Source organism: Eptesicus fuscus, chromosome 22, assembly GCF_027574615.1.
Source record: "Eptesicus fuscus isolate TK198812 chromosome 22, DD_ASM_mEF_20220401, whole genome shotgun sequence".
Classification (NCBI taxonomy): domain Eukaryota; kingdom Metazoa; phylum Chordata; class Mammalia; order Chiroptera; family Vespertilionidae; genus Eptesicus; species Eptesicus fuscus.
The window spans coordinates 5,751,306-5,773,395 of record NC_072494.1 but is presented as its reverse complement, the minus strand read 5'-3'; the positions used below and the strand labels follow the sequence as shown (position 1 = coordinate 5,773,395).

The following is a 22,090-nucleotide window of genomic DNA, read 5'->3' as shown; positions in this document are numbered from 1 at the left end:
ACCTCCAAAGCCCAGTGGGCTTTCGAACAGGGCTGGGTGGTGGTGAGCAAACCCAGCCTCCTGGCCCCGTGTAAACACCTTTCTCCAGACCCAACAGCCGACGTTACAGGAATGTGAATTTCTGGTCCTTCTGAGTAAGTGTGAGCAGCTTGCTCTTTTGTCCCCTGGCCCTGGCTGTGTGATCCCGGAGCTGAGGGCAAGGGGCCACGGCAGAGGCGAGCTGGCTGAGCCTGCCTGTGGCGAGAGCCCCTGCGGTCCCCTTTTTGGGTGTCCCGGTTTTGACAGGGTTTCCAGCAGCAAAATTACTAGGACCAGCCCCAAGTTCCCAGTGGGAAACCAAGCACATGAGCTCTCCTGGGTGCCAAGCTCCAGCGGCAGCCAAGGGAGGTGGCTGCTGGGGACTAAGGATGCGGAGATGACTTAAAGGCTCCGAAGGGACAGGCCAGTTCAGAGTCCTCCCCGCAAACACAGCAGGCATCAGGACTCCTGGCTTCCACCTGGCCGTGTCTCATCTCCCTCACCCGCCTGTATTCCGTCTCCCATATGAAGGAAGGGGTATAATCACGTCCCCACCCTCCCTTCTGGGACGGTCACAAAGATAAAAGAGACCATCTATAGGAAGTGTTTTAGGCTCCTAGGAGAGAAGCACCAAACTGACAAGAGGTGTTATTAAAGCAGAGTGTTTGGAGATTGCAGATGAAAGGCAGCGGGTAAATAAAGAGCCTAAACATCACTCTCCCCAGAGCAAGGGTGCGCTGGCTACTGGGCCACGGTGGGAGCTGCCGAGAGGGATTAAAACGCCCCCAGCCCCGCACCCTGCTGGCTACCCCCATCCTTCGGGCAGCAGCAACAAGCTGCTCGGCACTTGGTCTCCCCTTTTGGAATGACTGCAAAGAGAAGCAGCTGTTAGTAAGGCCCTGCCTTATGTTCTGGAATCTAGGACCTCTTTTGGATTAAATATAGTCCCATCTCCCTAAGACATCACGGCCTCCCTCCCTTTCCAAAGAGCCCTTCCCACTGAACGGAAGTGCTGGGAGGCTTTTTCTATCGGCTGGTCTCTAAGCGCGTCCCGCTTGACTGCTTGGACACAGGGGCAGATTTAGAAGAGGATCCCGGCCCTTGTTCCACAGGGTGATGAGGCTAAGGCTCATCGTTCTGCCTTGGCCCTGGAGCCTTTACTAAATCTGCCCCAGCGCTCGCCTACCTTCTCAAAGGCTCTCTGACTTGCTACGTGGAACAGCTTTATTTAGGGGGAAAAGCACAAATGAGTGTGGTTCCAGGGAGAGCTTCGAGCCAGGGTTTGAGCCCCAGGCGGAGGACCGCGGGCGAGTCCCCGCCTCCGCTGGGGGGGCCCATGGCATGGCCTCCTCGGTCCTCAGTGGTTGCATCCTAGGCCCATGCGAGCAGACAGGGACCCCGCGGCTCGGTGGCAGAGGGTTCCCGTTTCAGCAATGCAGTCAGGGGGTGCAGGCGATCAGTGGGTATGTCTGGCTTCCCCGCCCTCGGGCAGGCTCTGGGATCCCAGCTGACAGAACTGGGGGGAAGGAATGTTCAGGAATCGGTGACCGTCATGCTCTGCAGCCGGCTCTCCAGGGTGACATCGCTCGCTGCCCCTTTGTTTTTGCTGCCCTCCTGCTGCTTCTTCTGCTTCTTCGATGGCTCCTGGTCGATGGGCGCCGGCTTCACAAAGGGAATCAGCTCTTGGAGACCTGGAGGGGAAGAGCCAACCGAATCACCCACCGTTTCTCAGGAGCCAGAGCCCACGGACCCCTGTGGTGAGTGCCCCACGAGGCCGATGCCTTTGAACACAAGGGCACCCATGATGGTTCCACGCATTCTCCCCTTCCCGTCGGAATCTCAGCGGCATCTCAACAGAACAGCAGGCCTGTCCCGCTGCTCTCTCAGCTCTGCCCTGCAGTGCCCGCACCAGAAGACAGGCAGAGTTTGGGGGACTGTGTGTGAACAAGAAGACCGGGTCCGTTCGGAAAGGGGCCTCTATTCAGAAGTGTGAAGGCCGAGAAGAGGAGGAGGATGGGCTGGGCTGGGTCTCACCTGGCGGCATAAACTCCTTCAACTTCTCGGGCACGAGGATGCCCTTCTCCGTCTGGTAGTTCTCCAGGATGGCGCAGATGGTGCGGGTAGTGGCACACATGGTGGCGTTGAGCATATGGACAAACTCCACCTGAGCAGAGGGAGCAGTTCAACTCAACCCTTAGCCTGTCTAACTGCTCACCGGGAGCCACCACCCCAGAAGCCGGACTCCCCCACTGCAACTAGCCCGTTCGGAACCATGGCTTCCACCCATTCCCGAGCCTGTTCTAAGCTGGGATTCTGTTTGGGATTGACTGCCATCAGGTGAAGTCCAGGAAGACCCCTCATGTCTCCAGGAGTGGCAACGAGGCCGGTGTAGGTTTCAGTATTTTGAGGAGAGCTGGGTCCTTTGAGGGAAAAAGAAAACACTACCGCAGGGGCCTCCCCCCTTAACCCCTTTCAAGGCCCTGACTTGGAAAAGTAGGGCCTGGAAATTGGGTTTGAAGAGAGAAGCTTACAACCTAGACCTCCTTGGGTGAGAAGAGGGCAGGCGTTGCCTAGGACTTTATTTGGAGCGACACAAAGCGAAGCCCCAAAGAGGAACGTTAGCATGACTTTGTAGAACGGAGCCAGAGCCCGGTTTCCACCTAAAAGAACTCAGTCCTGACTCAGAGGAAGTCGTTTTCAGGTTCCCTTTCTGATCTAGACTGAAACGCGCAGGTTTTCCCGTGATGCCGGGGAAGAATGTACTCCGAGGGCTGAGAAATAAGACCACCCCCCTCTGCACCGCCGGAGGCCCCGCTGCCCGCCTCCCCAGGGCCCTCTACCTTGTCCATCATCTTCTTGGTTTGCCCGTATCGGATTCGGAGGCGGCGAGCCTGGTAGTCTGTGCAGTTAGAACAGGAGACCAGCTCACGGAAGGCTCCCGAGCCCGGAAACCAGGCCTCCAGGTCAAGCTTCTTACTGGCAGCGTGATTCAAAGAACCTGTAAGGAAACACCCGGAGAATTCATGGAGGAGGGATGGTATTTCAGAAGGCTAACCTTTAGCAAACCTGAAGAATTCTGTAATTCACATCCCGTCCCCAGAAGTGAAATCACGCCCAGATATTCTTATCGGCAAACGCTCCCAAGGGAGGAGAGTGTGATCTTTTAATTAATGTGGGCAGCTAATTGGATCCTGAGCCGTTTCTCTGTGTGGGGCGGCTGATAACCGTGGGCTGCAGGACAGGGAGGCTGGTACCTGAGACAATATTCACGATGTGGTATGGGATCCCCAGAGTCTGGTAGAACTCCTCCGCGGTGGTGATCATCTCCTCAAACATCTCCCACGACTTGTTGTCGTGTGGTGACGCGTAGACAAACTGTTCGATCTGCAAAGAGGGGCCCAGGGAGACAGTGACAATGGGACAGGGCAAGTCCACCAAAGAACCAAAGTGGGAGATCCTCTTGCCACGAAGACCTGTTCCTATACCGCTGGGAATCAGGCGACACTAAAGGGGACACTAAAGAGGCCGGGCCCCAGCAAGAGAGATGGGTGGTGGACTGACTGGGCTGGCTGTGCAACAGGAACACGTGCTTCTACAGAGAGCTTACCGCACATGCGCCAGGCGCTGTTCTAAGTGCCTCTCATATTAACTAGTTTAATCCTCTCAGTGGGCCAGTGAGGTGGGTACTAGTATTACCCTCCTTTTACAGCACAGAGTGGTGAAGCAAGCTGCCCGAGGTGACACAGCGGGTAGGTGGTGGGGTTGGCATTTGGCCTCGGGCAGCCTGGTTCCAGGGACGGTGCTGGCAGCTGCTCCACCACGAGCTGCTCAGGCTCTTCCCCGAAACACAGATGTAGGCAACAGGAGGCAAGAATGGCGCCAGGCTGGGCCTGAGACACACAGCTCCTGCCTCTCCTCTCACTTCCCTGGACAGATAGGTAGAGGGGTCCTGCTCCTCACCCTGACTTCCCTACTTACCTTCTCAAACTGATGGACTCGAAAGATGCCGCGGGTGTCACGGCCGTGGGAGCCCACCTCCTGGCGAAAGCAGGTGGACAGGCCAGCATACTTGATGGGCAAATCCTCTGGCCGTAGCCACTCATCCCGATGGAGAGCAGCGATGGGCTGCTCGGAGGTGGCAATCAGGTATTTCTCATCATAGGAGTTGTCGTCAGACTTTTCACTGCCTTTGCCAATCACCTGAAGGAGGAGGGACCTTTACTGATTAAGAGCGAGGGAGGAGGACCTCAGCTAGAGCAGAGACCACAGGGGAGATATGAGCGATGGGACAGGGCGAAGTTTCTTTAACCCCTGCCTGGGAGTGAGGAGGGGACACTAAAAGACAGGGGAGGGAATGGGTCTGTCCCAAATGGGGTCCCTAACAGAGATCGGAGAAAAGCAAATTAAAAGGAGATTTAAAAAATTGTGATACTTTTACTTATCTAATAAATACATTTGTAAATGATGTAGAATGGCCAATGATGGCAGGTGTACAATAAAACCTGAGCTGGTAGCAATATAATGTAACCCACTCAACAAATATTTGTGAGACATATAATGCTGGGCAAAAGGAGACCTGGTCTCCGCTTTCTTGGTGCTTATGTGTTAGTCCAGAGGGTATAATCCTCAGCCACTTTGGTGGCCAGTTGATAAGAATGACCGTCTAAAGCTGAACTTGAATCCTCTGGCTCTCCCTGAGATGGCCCAGGGTTGAGAGGAGCCACAAACAGGAAGCCACATCTATGCCAAGAAAAGCATGGCTTGCCCTATGGAAGGTTCTGGTCTGGGGTCAGGAGTGGGAGGACATGAGAAAGCTAGCCACTTCTATAGTGTCCTTTTGTCTGGCCACTCGATAAATATGCTTCTTTTCTATGCTCATGAAGTTAAAGCATGCCTATTTGTTTATTTTTAATGCCCTGATCGGGACTCGAACCATGACCTCCTGGTTCATAGGTCGACACTCAACCACTGAGCCACACTGGCTGGGCAAAGCATGCTCATTTAGACGACACATCATACAGATGAGCTGGGGGAGAGATCAAACAGACCCCAGGTCTGCTCTGTCCAACACAGCAGCCACTGGCCACGTAGAGCTACTTAAGTGGAAATTTTACTTCCTCAGTTGCATTAGCCACATTTTCGGTGCTCAACAGCCACAGATCTAGACCACTTCCATCACGGCAGGAAGGCTACTGCACAGCGCTGCTCTGTATCTGTGAAGTTCAACTTCCCAACTAAACAAGTTTTTCTGCCACTCTGCCCAGCAACTCACCTTGTAAAGCTCTTCATCAAACTGGCTGAGCTGTGCCACCTCCTGCATGACCTCCTTCCTCATGAAAAACGGGGTATAAATGGGAATGTAGCCCCGACTTCCCAAAGTGCGAAGGGCGTACTGGATGAGCGCCTGTTCCAGGAACACCAGGGGCCCCTGAGGAGAGACACAGCGCTGGGTGACTGGGTTCTGTCGCCATCAAGTTCAATTGCTAGAATTCCCTCCGAGGCAATGGGGCCAGGAGAATGTGACTACCCAGAGGCACACAGGAGGCCAGGAGAGACAGGGCACCCCAACAACCAACTCAAGAGATTCTTACTTAACTCGAGTCCTGAGCAGATCCCCCAGGCAAATTGTAAAGAGAATTCTCTTTCAGATACCAAGCGAGAGGAAAGGAGTAGTGGCCCCGCATGCACGGGAATGTTTCCTTGTGCTAATTCTTACAACTCTGGACTCATTTGCATAGAGTAGAGCATACCCATGTACGTGTGTAAATGGAGAGCATAGTTGGCCCTTGAACTAGGTTAGAGGCATTGACCACCCCCAACACCACAGTCGAAAATCCACCTATAATTTTTGACTCCCCGCCCCCAAATTAACTACTAACTACTAATAGCCTACTGTTGACCAGAAACCTTACCAATAACATAGTCAACACGTGTTTTGTGTATGTATCATTACAGTAAACTAGAGAAAAGAAAACGTTATTTTAAAACATCATAAGGAAATAAAAATCAATTTAAAAGTCATAAGGAAAATACATTTACAGCATTTATTGGGGGAAACCCCACATATAATGAATGGGACCAGCAGTTGAAACTGTACTTCCAAAATTATTTTACCATGTCTTTCTAGAAGCCTTCTCTGAGTGCACCTGCCCTCTGTCCCCGCTAGCCTGGGTTTGCCTCTGCCTCGCGGCCTCCCAGCACTCCGGGCCTGCTCACACCACAGTTCCGCGCACCAAAAAGGGCCACGTACCAAACCTGACCAGCTCAGGGGGGGCCGGCATGGTGGGCGCTACAGACTCAAGAGACTGAAAATAGCCACAGAGGATGGCCTGACCATCAACATTTCCAACTGAGAGCCCGTCTTGGCGAGCAGTCAGGTCCTAGGCTTGTCGCTTCCTTGACAAAGGTCCATCTTTACCTTAACTGAGCCCGTCCGCTGCCTCTCTGAATCTAAGCTATCGTACCTTCGAAATGTCAGCGGCATCTCCTTTCCCAGACCCCTCAGGCCCCACCCACCAGGGCACAGACCGCAGAACCCTCACTGTCACCCTGTCTCCCTGTCTCATCTCTCTGTTCCGGAAATGTTCACGGTTAACCATCCCGTACTCACCAACGTGAAAGACGTACGTGTCTCTCCGGTTTCCTTTCTAACCAATCCCAGAGATTTCACCGCTTTGCTTTCTCCCACCTCCCAGATCTACCACCAGCGGATTTCATGCATCCGCCCCCTCCCCCACTTCCGCCTCTTCCTTTGATTCTAATGTATAAAGTAAGTTGCAAAACTGCCATTCCTCAGAGCATTTTCTAATTCCGTTGAGATTTTGCTTCCTGGCAATTGTCATCAGTTTGTTTCAAATCAATTCATAAAAAAAAATTCTCTACAGCTTTGGACGTTTCTTAGGCCGACAGTACTTGTCACAGTGGCTTTTGACTGTTACTTGTCTGACTGTCAGATTACACTGAGCTCGACAAAGGAGAGACCGATCTGATTCAGTCGGCGAACGTACGCTCCCTGCGGGGCATCGCGTGGTGGCTTTTGTTCTGGGGACTCTGAGTGGGCGCTCTCCTGCCTAGAAGACAGGGCATCTAATGGCCAAGACGTCTGTGGTAGAAAGGCGAGCACAAGTGTGGATTTGGGGGCCTCCTTGAGTAGGTTATGTTTTCTGCACCGTGTTTTTTAAATTCCTTCTTTCTAATCCCACCCCCACCGGTTCCTGACTCACCTTCAGGAAGTACCCTCGATTCCCAGCCACCACGACCCCTTTTTCGCCTTCAAAGCCATCGACCATCACCACCAGGTCCACGTGCGAGTACTTCTTCCTGACGTTGCAATCACCCCAGATCCTCTCCACTTTGTTGTCCGCATCCTAAGGAAACAAGACCGGAGAGAAAGATGCACGGCCTCTGAATTCCACAGCCTCCATCTTTCCAAACCCGGTCCTAAGAACAACCTGGAGCTTTGTGAAGCCACGGCTTAACTCAAACACGAGGTTTTGGTCATCGTGTCCAGAGACCAGAGAAGGGAATTTACTAGAGAATTTGTGCTCAGAAGGGAAATAATCATTTTCAGATTCCTAGAAGGGATTCTAGCCATGAACTCAAAGCATGATTGTCCAAAAGATCTGTCTCTCTCTCTCTTTTCTTTTACCTCTTTAAATGTACAAGGACACCTCAACCCTAGACAATCAACACTGCCTGGGGTGCAGAGGAGAATGTAGATTTTTTTTTTTCCTAGGCTCTCATTGGTCCCAGGGCCACAGGAGGGCGGGCTCAGGGCCCCCGGACCTCCCTAGACTGCCACCCCAGCAAGAGGAGAGTTTAACATTCCGTTCACCAGGGAATGAATGAAAGAGGCACAGATGGGCCCCGCTCTGGCTGGGGTGTCAGGGAACAAAGGCTGGGCTCAGAGCAGCTTTGTGCTGGGGAAGCTCCCACTCAGCAGGAAACTTTTATCATGCAGATTCCCCTTCGACCTGCAGCTTCTCAGCGGGGTGTGGGTGAGGGGTGAGGTTGATTTAGCAGATCCCTCCCACGAGACTGGCTGCTACCAGGGGCAACAGTGGAGGACAGCAGCCAGATGCAGAAGAGATTTCTGTGCCCGGAGTCGGCTACCTGCGGTCTCTGCCACTTTCCAATCAGGCAAGGATCTGACGCTTTCAATTCTCAATTGGTGGGCAGGGCGAATACACAAAGGACCTGCTTCTGATACAAGGCCCGTCACACAGAACATCAGTGTGGCCTTGTCCTCCTTCCAAGAGGGGCGATGTTCGCTGTGGCACCTACGCCTACCTCATCGTTACTGATGGGCACCGAGGGATGCAGAAGGTTCCCGATCTCTCGGAGGTTCTCGAACCGCTCTTCCTCCAGCTTTATCCGCTGGGTGTCACACTTGAGGATGGCTTCGTCGATGAGGAGTCGGAGCTTTTTGATCTGTGACACTTTCAGGTTCTGTGGACGAACAAGCCAGGCCCGCGCCCAGGCCACAGCGCATCAAGGACAGAGTAGGAATGCGATTCTGTCGCCCTAACCCAGCTGTGTGATAGCCTTTAAAACCTGACAATGAAGGCTTTCAAAGCGACCTTGCCCTTACAGACCCGCTGGCATTTCCTTCTGGGGTGGGTGCCTGAGGCAGAGATGGGTGGATTCTGGCCGCTCTTCTGGTTCCTATATATCTCAGGAATTTTAACATTAGCTCTCTTCAGGGCTTTCTTCCTGATTCAAACGACTGAGCATCCTGTTACGCACTGCACTTCACTGTTCTCCAGGAAGATTTTACATTTATCAGGAGCAAGAGACTTTGTCTTAAGCTAACTTTGTATCCCTCTTGCAGATATTTCAAACTGCACTGATTTCTTATGGGGAGCCCTGAGCAGGTAGGGCTAGACAGGAAGAGCGCCCCCAACCTAGCTCTTTCAAGCACAGCAACAGCTTTTAAAAATTTACTTATTTATTTAACACCGCTTTTTTGTGTTTATGCTCTTTTAAAAAATATATATATATTTCTTTATTGATTTCAGAGAGGAAGGGAGGAGAGATAGAAACATCAATGATGAGAGAGAATCATTAATCGGCTGCCTCCTGCACACCCCCCTACTGGGGACCGAGCCCGCAACCCAGGCATGTGCCCTTGGCCAGAATCGAACCTGGGACCCTTCAGTCCGGCTAGGGATGTGTTTATGCTCTTGCTATGCTTTTGCGTTACGGGTTTTCAGAAAGGGCTTAGCGACTAAAAACTTGAAAATTACTGCTCTAGGCCCTTTATAGAGTGACTGTTTACTGAATTACAATAAATTTAAAAATTACCTGACTCCGGGAAAATAGAACAATATAAGCTAACCATAGTTCCTTTTTCTCTTCTTCCTTCCTTGACTCTTCCCCTCCATCTGTCTCCCGCTTTGCTGTCCCATAAACAAAGTACAGAGTATACAACAAGAGTAACAGGGACCTGTCCCAGCTGCAGAAATTCAAGGACAATGCCGTATGCAGCAGAGTTTTAGCATTTACTTATCTTGGAAGAAAGTGAAGATAAAAGAAGAGAAACCCCAACCTAGAAAGGGACAATAACTTACAGCTAAAGTGTCTGAAGTGAGGTCATCGAGATTTAACAAATTCTCCGGAATGGACTCATCATTTCCCACTGGCTCTTTTTTCTGCAGGAAAAACAAACAAACAAACGAACAACACTATTAAATAAAAAAATTCTGACATCGTAAGTGCACATCAAATTAACATCACAGAAACGAATCACAGAACTTCCTACACAACTGTCTCTAAAAGAGGCAACACTTGGGAGAAAGAGTAGCAAATTGGAAGTGAGAAGTTAAAAGTTTCAAGTCTCTGTTCTGCCGCTTTCTAGCTTTTTGATCCTGGACAGACTGATTAACCCATCAGGGTCAGAGGGCTGACATCATCGGGAACACGAGAAGAAGGTCTGCCCTGGATGTACAAGAGTGTGGGCACCAAGAATGGGTGAGCACAGCCAGTGTGGCTCAGGAGGTCACGGTTCTATTCCCGGTCAGGGCACATGCCCAGATTCCAGGCTCGATCCCCAGTAGGGGGCGTGCAAGAGGCTGATTTCTGATTCTCTCATTGATGTTTCTATTTCTCTCCCCCTCTCCCTTCCTCTCTCTGAAATCAATTTAAAAATATGTATACATGTATGTGTGTATGTGTGTGTGTATATATATATATATATATATATATATATATATATATATACACACAGTATATATAAAGAGAGAATGGGTGAGAATGCTCATGTGCTGGGTGCTCAGCGCTGGGGCAGAGGCTTGGGTGTGAATCTGTGAATCCCTGTCTACCTGCTAAGAACAGTCCCAGTGCTGCGGCTATGGGGTGGAAATGGATGGGATAATGGGGTGTTAGAGAGGCTAGGGAAACTTTTTGAGGGAAAAGTCACAAAATCTGGACCTAAGTTTAGAGCAGTCAATGCAAGCTGGCAAATAGCAGGGATGTACCCAGCGCTCCTTTTCTACCCCCTGATTTCCTGCCTCACCCTTCTTTATGATATTCTGCCAAATCATTTCTAATCCTTGTCCACAGCCATGGGGAATATAATTTTAATTAATAAATTAAATTATCAAAGGCCATTATAACAAGACCTATAAAACCTCTGCAAAACTTGTATAAATACAAGATGAGCCCTAGCCCGTTTGGCTCAGTGGATAGAGTGTCAGCCTGAGGAACAAAGGGTCCCAGGTTCCATTCCAGTCAAGGGCACGTACCTTGATTGCGGGCTCCTCCCCAGCCCGGGCCCTGGTTGGGGCGCGGTTGGGGCGTGTGCAGGAGGCAACCAATTGATGTGTCTTTCTCACATAGATATTTCTCTGTCTTTCCCTCTCTTCCACTCTCTCTAAAAGATCAATGGAAAAATATCCTCGGATGAGGAATAACAACAAAAAAACCCAAGGTGAGATTTAGGGTCTGCTTTGCAAGTATAAATAAAATGTGTAGAGCCGAAACCGATTTGGCTCAGTGGATAGAGCATCGGCCTGCGGACTCAAGGGTCCCAGGTTCGATTCCAGTCAAGGGCATGTACCTTGGTTGCGGGCACATCCCCAGTAGGGGGTGTGCAAGAGGCAGCTGATCGATGTTTCTCTCTCATCGATGTTTCTAACTCTATCCCTCTCTCTTCCTCTCTGTAAAAAATCAATAAAATATATTTAATAAATAAATAAATAAATAAAATAAAATGTGTAGAAAGCATACTCAATGTCCTAAACGTCTTAAAAAAGTCTCTATATACAATAGGCAATTATATTTATACAACCTCATATCCACTGTGCAAAACTGAATCATGAGAAAGGATAACATCTTCTTCTTCTTTTTTTTTAAAATGAATTTTATTGATTTTTTACAGAGAGGAAGGGAGAGAGATAGAGAGTTAGAAACATCGATCAGCTGCCTCCTGCACACTCCCCACTGGGGATGTGCCCGCAACCAAGGTATATGACTTTGACCGGAATCGAACCTGGGACCCTTCAGTCCACAGATCGACTCTCTATCCACTGAGCCAAACCGGTTAGGGCAGGATAACATCTTCTAAGGACAAAGGTGTAGAAATCCTTTCGACTCATTACACATTCCCACCCACCAAGGCAAGAAGTCAGGATTCCAACCATAACCCAACTCACATCCTTCCGTGACCCAAGCAAAATCATCTTGAAAAGCTGGGAAAGTCTGAAAATATCAGAGTCTTGACAAGAACAAGCATAGACTACTGAGGCAGAGAAAAAAGTGGGCCAAATCACAATATTTCCCAAGGGAGCTGAGGCTCCCTCAAATCCCTCGGGGCGGAAAGACCTGAGTTCAAGTTCTGACTCTGCAGCTAGCGTAATTTAGGCAAGCCCCTTAATTTCCTCAGGTTATTTCCTTGCCCTTTCTTTATTTTATCTTTTCCTTGCCCTTTAAATAAACTGATAATTGTACCACCCACACTCGAGGTTTAGAACAAAGATCAAAATCAAAATGAGATGTATACAAAAAGGTTTGTAATACTTTCAAGTGCTTCCCTTCCCTGCCCTGCCCTGCCCTGCCCTGCCCTCCCCTTTCCTTCCCTTGAACTCAGGTCTTTCCGCCCCGAGGAATTTGAGGGAGCCTCAGCTCCCTTGGGAAATACTGTGATTTGGCCCACTTTTTTTTCTGCCTCAGTAGTCTATGCTTGTTCTTGTCAAGACTCTGATATTCTCAGACTTTCCCAACTTTTCAAGATGATTTTGCTTGGGTCACTATACAAGTGAAAGCTAGCACCATTTCCATGGACAGCAAAGGAGAACCCTCCTTACAGGGTTAGCAGTAAAGGGACCCAAGAATCTATAATAACAAAAGTGTAATATGCTAATTAGACTGGACGTCCTTCGGGACAACCTTCAGGACGAAGCTGGGGCTTTGAGGGAAGCTTGGGTCCCGGGTGCCAGAGGGAAGCAGCCGGGGGAAGGAAGGCCTACTCTTGCACGAATTTCATGCATCGGGCCTCTAGTGTTATTATAAATGAAAACACTTAGTCCTATCATTTTCTTCTTTTTTAAATTTCAGAGAGAAGGCAAGAGGGAGAGATAGAAACTTCAATGATGAGAGAGAATCATCAATTGGCTGCCCCCTACTGGGGGATGAAGCCTGCAAACTGGGCATGTGCCCTGACTGGGAATAGAACCGTGACCTCCCGGTTCACAGGTGGAAACTCAACCACTGAGCCACGCCAGCCAGGCTAGCGGAATCTTTTTGTTATGTTCTTTACTGGGTCAGGTTCCTAATGTTTAATTTTTTGGTTTAGTTTAGAGGTTTACAACTTAAAAATCAGACAGGCTATCGGGTGCATTTCATACGTTTTTCTAAAAGTGATTAAGGGGATATTTTAAAAGAAAGATCGAAAACATGTACTCTTTGGAATACCAAAGGAAGGGCAGAACTGAAACTTAACATTCTTCAAGCATGGGAGGAGGTTTTGGATGAAGGCTTAAGTCTTGCAGTGACCTACATACCTTATTAGTAACCCATTGTTACTCGTAATTGATAAGAACTCCACGTTCTCGGTGTCGTGCCAGGTTCTCTACATGTAAAAAATTTCGTTCTCATAATTCTGTTCTAGAGGTGAATGTTTGTACTGTCATTTCAGATGAGAAAAACGGAGGCTGAGAAGTTCACTTGCCTCAAGTCACGTGGCCAACAAACAGTCCAGGACGTGGAGACCCTATCCGCGCTCTTTTCAGAAAAGAGCTCGACTGCACTGAACAGAGAACCTGAACTCGGCCGCAGGAAATTCTTCCGGCACTGGAGGTGGGACTCAAGAAATAACTGGGAAAGATTACTGGCGGGATCTATGTTCTTATTATAAGAACAGCATAAACAACGGATGACTTAGTGTGGCGGGACTCTGAAGGTCGAAAGTCAACAGATTCCTATGTTGAAACCTACCCCCCAATGTGATGGGATTTGGAGGTGGTATCTTTCAGAGGTGATTAGGTGACCAGGGCAACCTCATCAGAGACCCCACAGAGCTCCCTGGCTCCTTCCGCCATGTGAGGACACAGCAAGGAGACTATGAGCCAGTAAGTGAAGTGGGCCCTCACCAGAGACCAAATCTGCCTGGGCCTTGATCACGGACTTCCCAGCCTCCAGGACTGTGAGAAATAACTTCTGTTGTTTACAGCCACCCAGTCTATGGCAGCCAAACAGACTAAGACATTATCTGAATACAGAAGATGGACTCACCCCTTAGTTCCCTACCGGCCTTCCTTCCTTTTTTTAAAACACGTACTATTTTCAATAATCAAAGGAAGGACAGAACTGAAACTTAACATTCTTCAAGCACAGAAAGATTTCCCCCAGCCCTGGCTGGTGTGGCTCAGTAGGTTGGGCGTCCTGTGAAACAAGTTGATGGTTTGATTCCTGGTTAGGGCACATGCCCTGGTTTTGGGCTCGATCCCCAGTAGGGGGCATGCAGGAGGCAGCCGATGGATGTTTCTCTCTCATTGTTGTTTCTCTCTCTCTCCCTCTCCCTCTCCCTCCCTCCCTTTTTCTAAAATCAATAAAAACATATTTTTAAATAAAATAATTCCCCCATATGGGCAAGAAATTCGGTATCCCATAGACTCAGACACTAAACTAGAAATTATTAACTGAGAATAAGATTCAGTACCTCGGCTAAAGCTTTCATGGCGGGTAGTTCTCTTACCTTCATTTTCTCTCCAATTGTCTTGCTGCATAGGTTCTTCAGCTTGTTCAAGTTGTCGGCCCGAAATCTGCCTGAAGGATAAAGAACCCAAGAATATTTCAAAGATATGCAGATAATTAAGATTCCTCCCTCTCCTAATCATGGCTCCTTAGGACGGATCTCAGCCCAAGGGCAGAGTGCAGGCAGAGCTATAGTCTCTGCCTCAAGAAGCTGTGAAATCTTGTAGCTTTAGAGCCCCACACTTAGTTGGCATAAATTGTGACAATAGGGTTCCCCAGCATTTGGTGACAAGGAAAAGGCCGCTCTGAGGCCGAAATGAAAATGTATCAGAACCTGGATGACACTGTTGTAGAGTAATACATCTGAGGAATCAGGAATTAATCAAGTAATGACACACTGTTCGATTCCCTTAAAATTCGTTTAAGAAACTACGTAGTGTGCAGGGGAATCTAGAATGCAGGCAGTCAGATTTCTTTTCCCATGAACCTGGTTGCTACATCTCTATACTAGAAATGGTTAATGTTATTCCCTTTGCTTTGACATAATGCTCATCCTACAGCCTTCAGATTAATTTTACTTTTTACATCTTGATTTCTTTTGGGGAAAACTGGGTACCAGTCATCCTACTTAGGTATTCTGGCCCAAATTAACATATTGGTATTGTGGCTCATTAGTCGGACTTTTGCTTCTAAGCTTTTGGAGCAATGTGGTAAAAATCCAGCTTTTAACAGGTGAAATGATGACTAGAAATGCAATAGCATCTAGACATAGTTACTGTTAAAGGCTTTGCCAAACTTTACATTTAAACTGAACTTTAGCCCAGCCGGCGTGGCTCAGTGGTTGCGAGTCGACCTATGAACTAGGAGATAACGGTTCGATTCTCGGTCAGGGCACATGCCCTGGTTGCGGGCTCGATCCCCAGTGTGTTAATAGTATAATTTTGGATCATGGGTCAAATAAAACATATTCCTAAAATTAATTTCATCTGTTTTCCTTTACATTTTTTAAGTGGCTACAAGGAGATTCATAATTATACCTGTGGCTCAAGTTGTATTTCTATCAGACAGATTTAAGGTATGTAGGTCACTGCAAGACTTAAGCCTGGAAGCAAAAATGACTAGATTTTTCATTCCAAAAAAGATCATATGTCTTGGGTGTGGCCAGGACTGGGTGAGACTGGGGTGAAACTGAAAGTAGACCGTTGTTCCAAGAAACTGAAAGGCCTGACTGGAATCTGCAGTCAAGGTTAAGAGGAAATAACAACTTCAATTTATAGGAAAGAGAAATCTCATTCCGAATGGCACTTTTTGGGGGAGGATAGAATTCTGGTGGTGAGCAGATTGCAAGATAGGTGGAAATCTAGTAGCTTCAGAAGTTGTCCATAGAAATGCTTATCATATGCCCAGATGTGTCCTCAGCCTATTACTCTGAATTGAAAAAAAGAAAACACAGCTGGAATCCTTGGAGTTATAAGAGCCATGGTAAAATCTGTGGTGCTAGGGCTCCACGTTTTATCCAATTCCTCTGAAAGCCCTAGTGACACCTGGGAGGTGTACAGGCAGACAAATGGGTACTGCTGTCACGGAGGGCCTTCTGAGGCTCGCTGTGTCCTCAGTCAGGGAACACGATGAGTTCTTAGTGTGGCTCAGGGTGACAAGTCCTTGCTGCAGCCAATGACAGGAGAGCCCCAACTTCTGATCTGAGGTTTGGATATAAAAGAACTTTGATTCAAGATCTGTCAATGTCCTACTCGGGCAGCCAACGACTTGGGAAAACTCAGTAACTCCCTTTGGCTGCAAAGAGAACACTGGAAAGGGGTGTTAAGTAGAAAAGAATCAAATCATAGATGTGTTGAATATAAATGAAATAAACTGCTTTTCATACAGAAGGGCAAAGGCCCTGAACACAGAAGATATTCATATATATTATAAAAAACCTTGTCGCCCTAGCCGGTTTGGCTCAGTGGATAGAGCATCAGCCTGCATACTGAAGGGTCCCGGGTTCGATTCTGGTCAAGGGCATATACCTGGGTTGCAGGCTCAATCCCCAGTGGGGGGCATGCAGGAGGCAGCCGATCAATGATTCGCTCTCATCAGTGATGTTTCTCTTTCTCTCCCTCTCTGAAATCAATAAAAATATTTTAAAAACAAACAAAACCTTTGTCAAACCCTTACCAAGGAGCAGGTGCAGGGCTAAGTACTGGGAATATATGTATACATGTGTACATGTATAACCTGTATGCATATGTATACCGTAGGTACTGGGACATACAGATGCATAAACCACAGCCCTGAAGAACTCACCCCCCTCACCATATATCCACTCATTACAAAAGGGGTAAAACTTCCTGTACATGTGTGCATTATATGCAAGAGAAGAGCTCACACATTCAAAGGAATTTACTGCTGAACAATGGGTAACCGGCTAACAAAAACCTGGTAATTCTGATTCGGTAAAACAGTGTACAGTCAAGTTTTTTCCTTCCAATTAATTTAATTCCATTACAATTCAGGTTCAGGTGGTAGGAACTCACAGTCACAAACTACCACATTCGAGTGACTGAGACATGGAATTAACAGGCAACCCGAGTTAAACAAATACTCTCTTGGTACCCAATACCCTTATAAATTCAGGAAAAGCAATGTTCCCACTAGAAGGCCACCACACTGTTGGAGAGGGACTGCCTTTGCAGTGTCCTGTCATAAACCTGGCTCTCAGCTGGTTGCAGATTTATTGCATCAGACAAAAATCACATGTGCTTGACAGCATCCGGCCAATCGGCGACTATTCCAGTTCATGTAGGCAAAGGATGCTATGATTTTAGTTTCGGTTCCAGATGTTGGCCAAACCCCACCAAGATCTTTTCCGGGAAAGTTTCACAAATCACAATTACACAGCCTCAGTAATTACACGCTTTCTCTTGCCTCGCCGCACCCCTCTCCCCATGCCTGACCTTCCACGGAACAGACTTTTCGCGATTTTTAAAGGTCTGATCACACACCCGGGGAACGGCTTTTCCCCACAGCAACCGGATCCCTGCTTTTAGGCAGAAGCGGGCTCCAAAGACCCCAAATGCTTCCAATGTGGGTGCAGTGACCCTCTATACGCTGCAGATGTGACTCGGGCCGGAGCCTTTCCTCCTGTCAAAGTAGGAGATCACTCTGGCCTTGCTGACGAAGAGAAAAAAGCCGGAGGTGACCGAAGGTAAGTGTTGGGAAAGGGGAAACCTCCCGCCCTGGCTTTCTCCGGGCTCCCCTTGCAGGGGGAAAGCCTTGACAGCTCTTGAGGCGCATGCGCCATGCTCCTTCCCAGACCCATGACCCACACCGGGCACGCACGGGAGAGAGCACGCACCAACCCGCTGACGGGAGAAGTGGGAAGGTCCCGGCTACCCAAGCGTTTGGGGGGATAAGGAACGCCTCGGAGCCACCGCAACCTGGGAGGGGGGAGTCAAACGAGGGGCGGAAGCTGTGGCTTCAGGAGCGGGAACGAGGTCCGCGAGCTGGAGTTGGGCTCCGATGGGGGACAACCGGTACTCACATTTTCGCCACTCGCCGTCCGCCTTCACCAGCCGATCCACCAGTCCCGGGTCCTTGAAGCGGTTCTTTTGCGTCTCTCGGATGCGGTCTGGGTCCCCTCCTTTGTCCTCCCGAAACAAGTCCAGGTCCAGCACCATCTTTCCTCCTCCCCGGGCAACAATGAGGAGAAATGAAGCCCGTAGCCAGGGAGTCAACCAGGGACCGACGCACTGCGCCTGCGCGCGGGCGTCCCCTCTGCACCGGAAGCGGCTGTGTGGGGGGCGGGGCCTCGGAGAGGAAGGCGGGCCGCGGAGGAGGAGACGCGGTGCAGGGGCGTGGGCTCCTCGGGCTCTGTGCTCTCTCCCCAGCTCTGCCCCCTCTTGTCGGGGCTCTCACTGCCCGGTGAAGGTGAGTGCCTCAGTTTCCTCCTCATGTAAAGGAAGAACGTACCTCAGGCTGGACAGGGGCCTGCCGACGGGACAGCTTGGAAGCTGGCGTCTCCAATAGGCGCCCGTTTCCGGCTCCCAGGCTTGGGTCCTCTGGACCGGACCCCCTCGCCTGCCTCTGCGCCCTTCTCCGTGTTGAGACAAGAGTATGGCTTCATTTTTTAGTCCCTGGGTTACCTCAACTCAACATTCCTGTTCTCCTGCCTTAGAGCCCTTAGAACCAGCATACATTTCTTTCTCTTCTTGAATTAATTAATTAATTAATTAATTGTGTTCATCCTCACCCGAGGATGTTTTTTCCATTGATTTTTAGAGAGAGTGGAAGGGAGGGAGGGGGAGAGAGCAACATCGATGTGAGAGAGACAAGTTGACCTCCCTCACACACACCCCCACTGAGGCTGGGAACCTGCAACCCAGGTACGTGCCCTCGACAGGGAATCCAACCTGAGACCCTTGGGTGCGAGAACCGACACTCTACCCAGGGCGCCACGCCGGCCAGGGCCAAGGATACTGCCTAATTAATCTAATTACTGGGTAAACCAGATTGTCCCTTTACCAGCCCTTAGGAGCTTAGGGTCAGAAAAAAGGAAATACATGTAAAAGAAGAAAGAAACACACAGAGAACAAAACAAAAATGAAAAGAAAAAAGATCGTAGGGTCAGGAAAGTGCACGTGCCATCTTTTGGAGAGAGACGCGAAGAGACTTCCCAGCGGGACTCGTTGACCAGCTTTGAAGGCCGCACAAGGTGCTGAGGTCATGCCTTTGGGATATTTGAAAACATGAGCCAAGGTTCCCTCATACTTCATTTTGTAACGTTCAGGCCTTTACAGTAAAAGTTCTGGTTGCCGGTGGAGCCGAAGTGATCGAAGAATCTCCCTGGTAACGAGAGAGATGGGAGGATTTGGGAGTAGGCATTCTGTTTTCCCCATCCTCCCACCTTACAGAGACTTGGGACCCCCTCCCCCTCCATGCCCCAGAGCTAGCTGTACGGAGACCTTTGTCTTACCCCCCTGCATGGGCTGCGATGAGGCTGCCCCACAGCTGCCCTGGCTCCCCAAGGCGCCTCTGCCCAGCTAACTCTGAGATGGAGGGCAGGGCTCGTGGCAGTGGGGGAGCAGACAAAAGGGGTAAAACTCATTACAAAAGGGGTAAAACTTCCTGTACATGTGTGCGTTATATGCAAGAGAAGAGCTCACACATTCAAAGGAATTTACTGCTGAACAATGGGTAACCGGCTAACAAAAATCTGGTCATTCTGATTCGGTAAAACAGTGTTCAGTCAAGTTTTTTCCTTCCAATTAATTTAATTCCATTACAATTCAGGTTCAGGTGGTAGGATCTCACAGTCACAAACTACCACATTCGAGTGACTGAGACATGGAATTAACAGGCAACCCGAGTTAAACAAATACTCTCTTGGTACCCAATACCCTTATAAATTCAGGAAAAGCAATGTTCCCACTAGAAGGCCACCACACTGTTGGAGAGGGACTGCCTTTGCAGTGTCCTGTCATAAACCTGGCTCTCAGCTGGTTGCAGACTTATTGCATCAGACAAAAATCACATGTGCTTGACAGCATCCGGCCAATCGGCGACTATTCCAGTTCATGTAGGCAAAGGATGCTATGATTTTAGTTTCGGTTCCTGATGTCGGGATACATAGAGATCCCGAGGGAGGTTTAGGAAAGGGGGTTTCTGGGTTTGCCCCCCTAGATTCAGTTTGCCGAGGATGTTAGGTTTAAAGCCAGGGGAAAGGAAGCTTAGGTAGCTGCAGTCTCTGAAGAAAGCAGTTGAGTTCTCTGAACTCTGAGGGCGGGGTCTGCTAAGAGGAATGGCCGCTGCTGCATCAGCGAAGGCAAGGTGCTGCCAAAGTGTATTGTTGGCCAAGTTTCCAGACAATGCTGGGTGTTCCCCAGGGCTGCACTGGGGTCCAGGCCCAGGGCAGGAGGGTCACTGTGCCAGTGCTTTAAGGGGGAGGTTAATATAATTGAAAGGATGACCCTAATGTTCTGGCCTCTCCAGATTTTTATATATATAATTTTTTACGAAAGGCCTGGTGCACGACATTCATGCACTGGGGAGGGGGGAAGGGGGGGGGTCCCTCAGCCTGGCCTGCGCCTTCTCAAAAAGTCCGGGACCCCTCAGGGAGTGGGCAGGTGGACATCTCCCGAGGGTCCTTAGAGCTCCTGCCACCACCGCTGTGCTCGCCAACCATGAGCCTGGCTTCTGGCTAAGCGGTGCTCCCCCTGTGGGAGCGCACTGACCATCAGAGGGCAGCTCCTTCATTAAGCGTCTGCCCCCGGTGGTCAGTGCGTGTCATAGCGACCAGTTGTTCCCCTGTTCGGTCGATTTGCATATTAGCCTTTTATTATACAGGATGCATTTCAGAAAGGAAGGGAGAGGGAGAGAGGGATAGAAACATCAATGATGAGAGAGAATCATTGATCGGCTGCCTCCTGCATGCCCCACACTGGGGATCAAGCCTGCAATCTGGGCATGTGTCCTGATCAGGAATTGAACCATGACCTCTTGGTTCATAAGTCAGTCCTTAACCACTGAGGCACACCAGCCAGCCTCACTGTTAGTCTTATCATTAGATTACAAACATCTTCTTTTAAAATACTCATGTTACCTGATAAATATAAAAATGAATATAATGGCATACTTCATTTATCGGTTAGAATCCCAGGATTTTTAGAGCTGGAGGGAAATCTTAGCTATCTGCTAACCTATTAATTCCTAATCTTTTCATCCCTTGTCCCTCATGTTTTGAAATGCCTTTGTCTAACAAACAGGATTTAGAAAACAGTAATTCATTTCCTCTCCTTATTAAGACATATATGGCTGCCAACTAGAATTTCTGATTAGCAGGGAATAACCAGTGTTACTACACTGAGTAATTCCTGACAGAAGCTAACACACACACACACACACACACACAGAAAAAACACATAATACTTTAGTCATGGAGAGATGGCGTGAAGCCATACCACCTTTGGATGTGTGGTTTCTGTTAGCCTTTCTTATTGAGAAGAGCACTTGGGTGCTGTATCTGAGGACTCAGGGGTTCAAGGATCCCCAACTGGGAAACAGTTAGATCAGCCCCTTTTTTATGAGGAAACTGAGGCCCAGGGAAGCTAAGTAATGGAGCTAAAACCTGAACACTGGTAAATGCCTGAGACTCTCATTTTGGGCTTATACTTTTCGCTAACATTCTTTAGCAGAACACAGGGTCTTGAGGAACTTTTTTAGAAAAATTTGGCTTTTTTTTTTTTTTTTAATAAGGCAGATACCATTGGATATTTGTATCTTTTTCTCCACAGGACCTAGCACAGAATCTGACATCTCCAAGATGCTTATTACATTCCCATTGGGTGAGAGACTTGCAGGGAGTGGCTGAGGGTAGAAGCTTGTTGCAGGTTTAGGGAACAGAATCCTAGGTGAGCGACTGCCTTGGAAGCGCTGGGCAACTAGTGGGTGTTAGGGTTGCCGAGGGAGGAATGCACGAGGCTGTAAGGGGTAAAGAATTATGAATTTACTAGAGGCCCAATGCACGAAGATTTGTGCAAGAATAGGCCTTCCTTCCCCTGGCTGCTGGCACCACCTTCACTCCAGCCCGGAGCCGCCTTTCCACCTTCGCTCCGGCCTGGAGCTGCCTTCCCCCTCTGGCCTTGTCGCGTCAATTTGCATACTCCCTCCTTATTGGCTGTGGGTGTGCCATCTTTGTTGTGCAGTTACGGTCAATTTGCATATTCTGTCTTTATTAGCTAGGATTAGGTCATCTGGAAAACCAGATGGGCTGAGCCCCAGGGATGGGGAGTCAGGGGTTTTAAAGGACTCTAGGGGGGGGCGCTTTTTCTGGGCGGAGAATTCTCTGGGCGGCTCCGGATTCTGGAAAAGTCCAGAGGGAAGAGAT

At 49.1% G+C, this 22,090-nt stretch overlaps 1 protein-coding gene across 2 annotated transcripts; it reads right to left on the bottom strand.

Moving 5' to 3' along the window:
- Positions 1–1,228: 1,228 nt before the first annotated feature.
- On the bottom strand, positions 1,229–17,969 carry SARS1 (seryl-tRNA synthetase 1). 2 transcript variants are annotated; one of them, XM_008147107.3, is made up of 11 exons: positions 17,750–17,969; positions 14,210–14,280; positions 9,588–9,668; positions 8,308–8,466; positions 7,242–7,385; positions 5,291–5,446; positions 3,997–4,218; positions 3,273–3,402; positions 2,859–3,016; positions 2,053–2,182; positions 1,229–1,709 (listed from the first exon to the last, which is right to left on the bottom strand). In XM_008147107.3, exons 1-11 carry the CDS (start codon positions 17,883–17,885, stop codon positions 1,552–1,554), a joined length of 1,545 nt encoding a protein of 514 aa, XP_008145329.2. In that variant the 5' UTR covers positions 17,886–17,969; the 3' UTR covers positions 1,229–1,551. The 2 variants fall into 2 exon arrangements, with proteins under 2 accessions (XP_008145329.2, XP_054567769.1); XM_054711794.1 differs by lacking the exon at positions 8,308–8,466.
- Between the last annotated feature and the right edge of the window lie 4,121 nt (positions 17,970–22,090).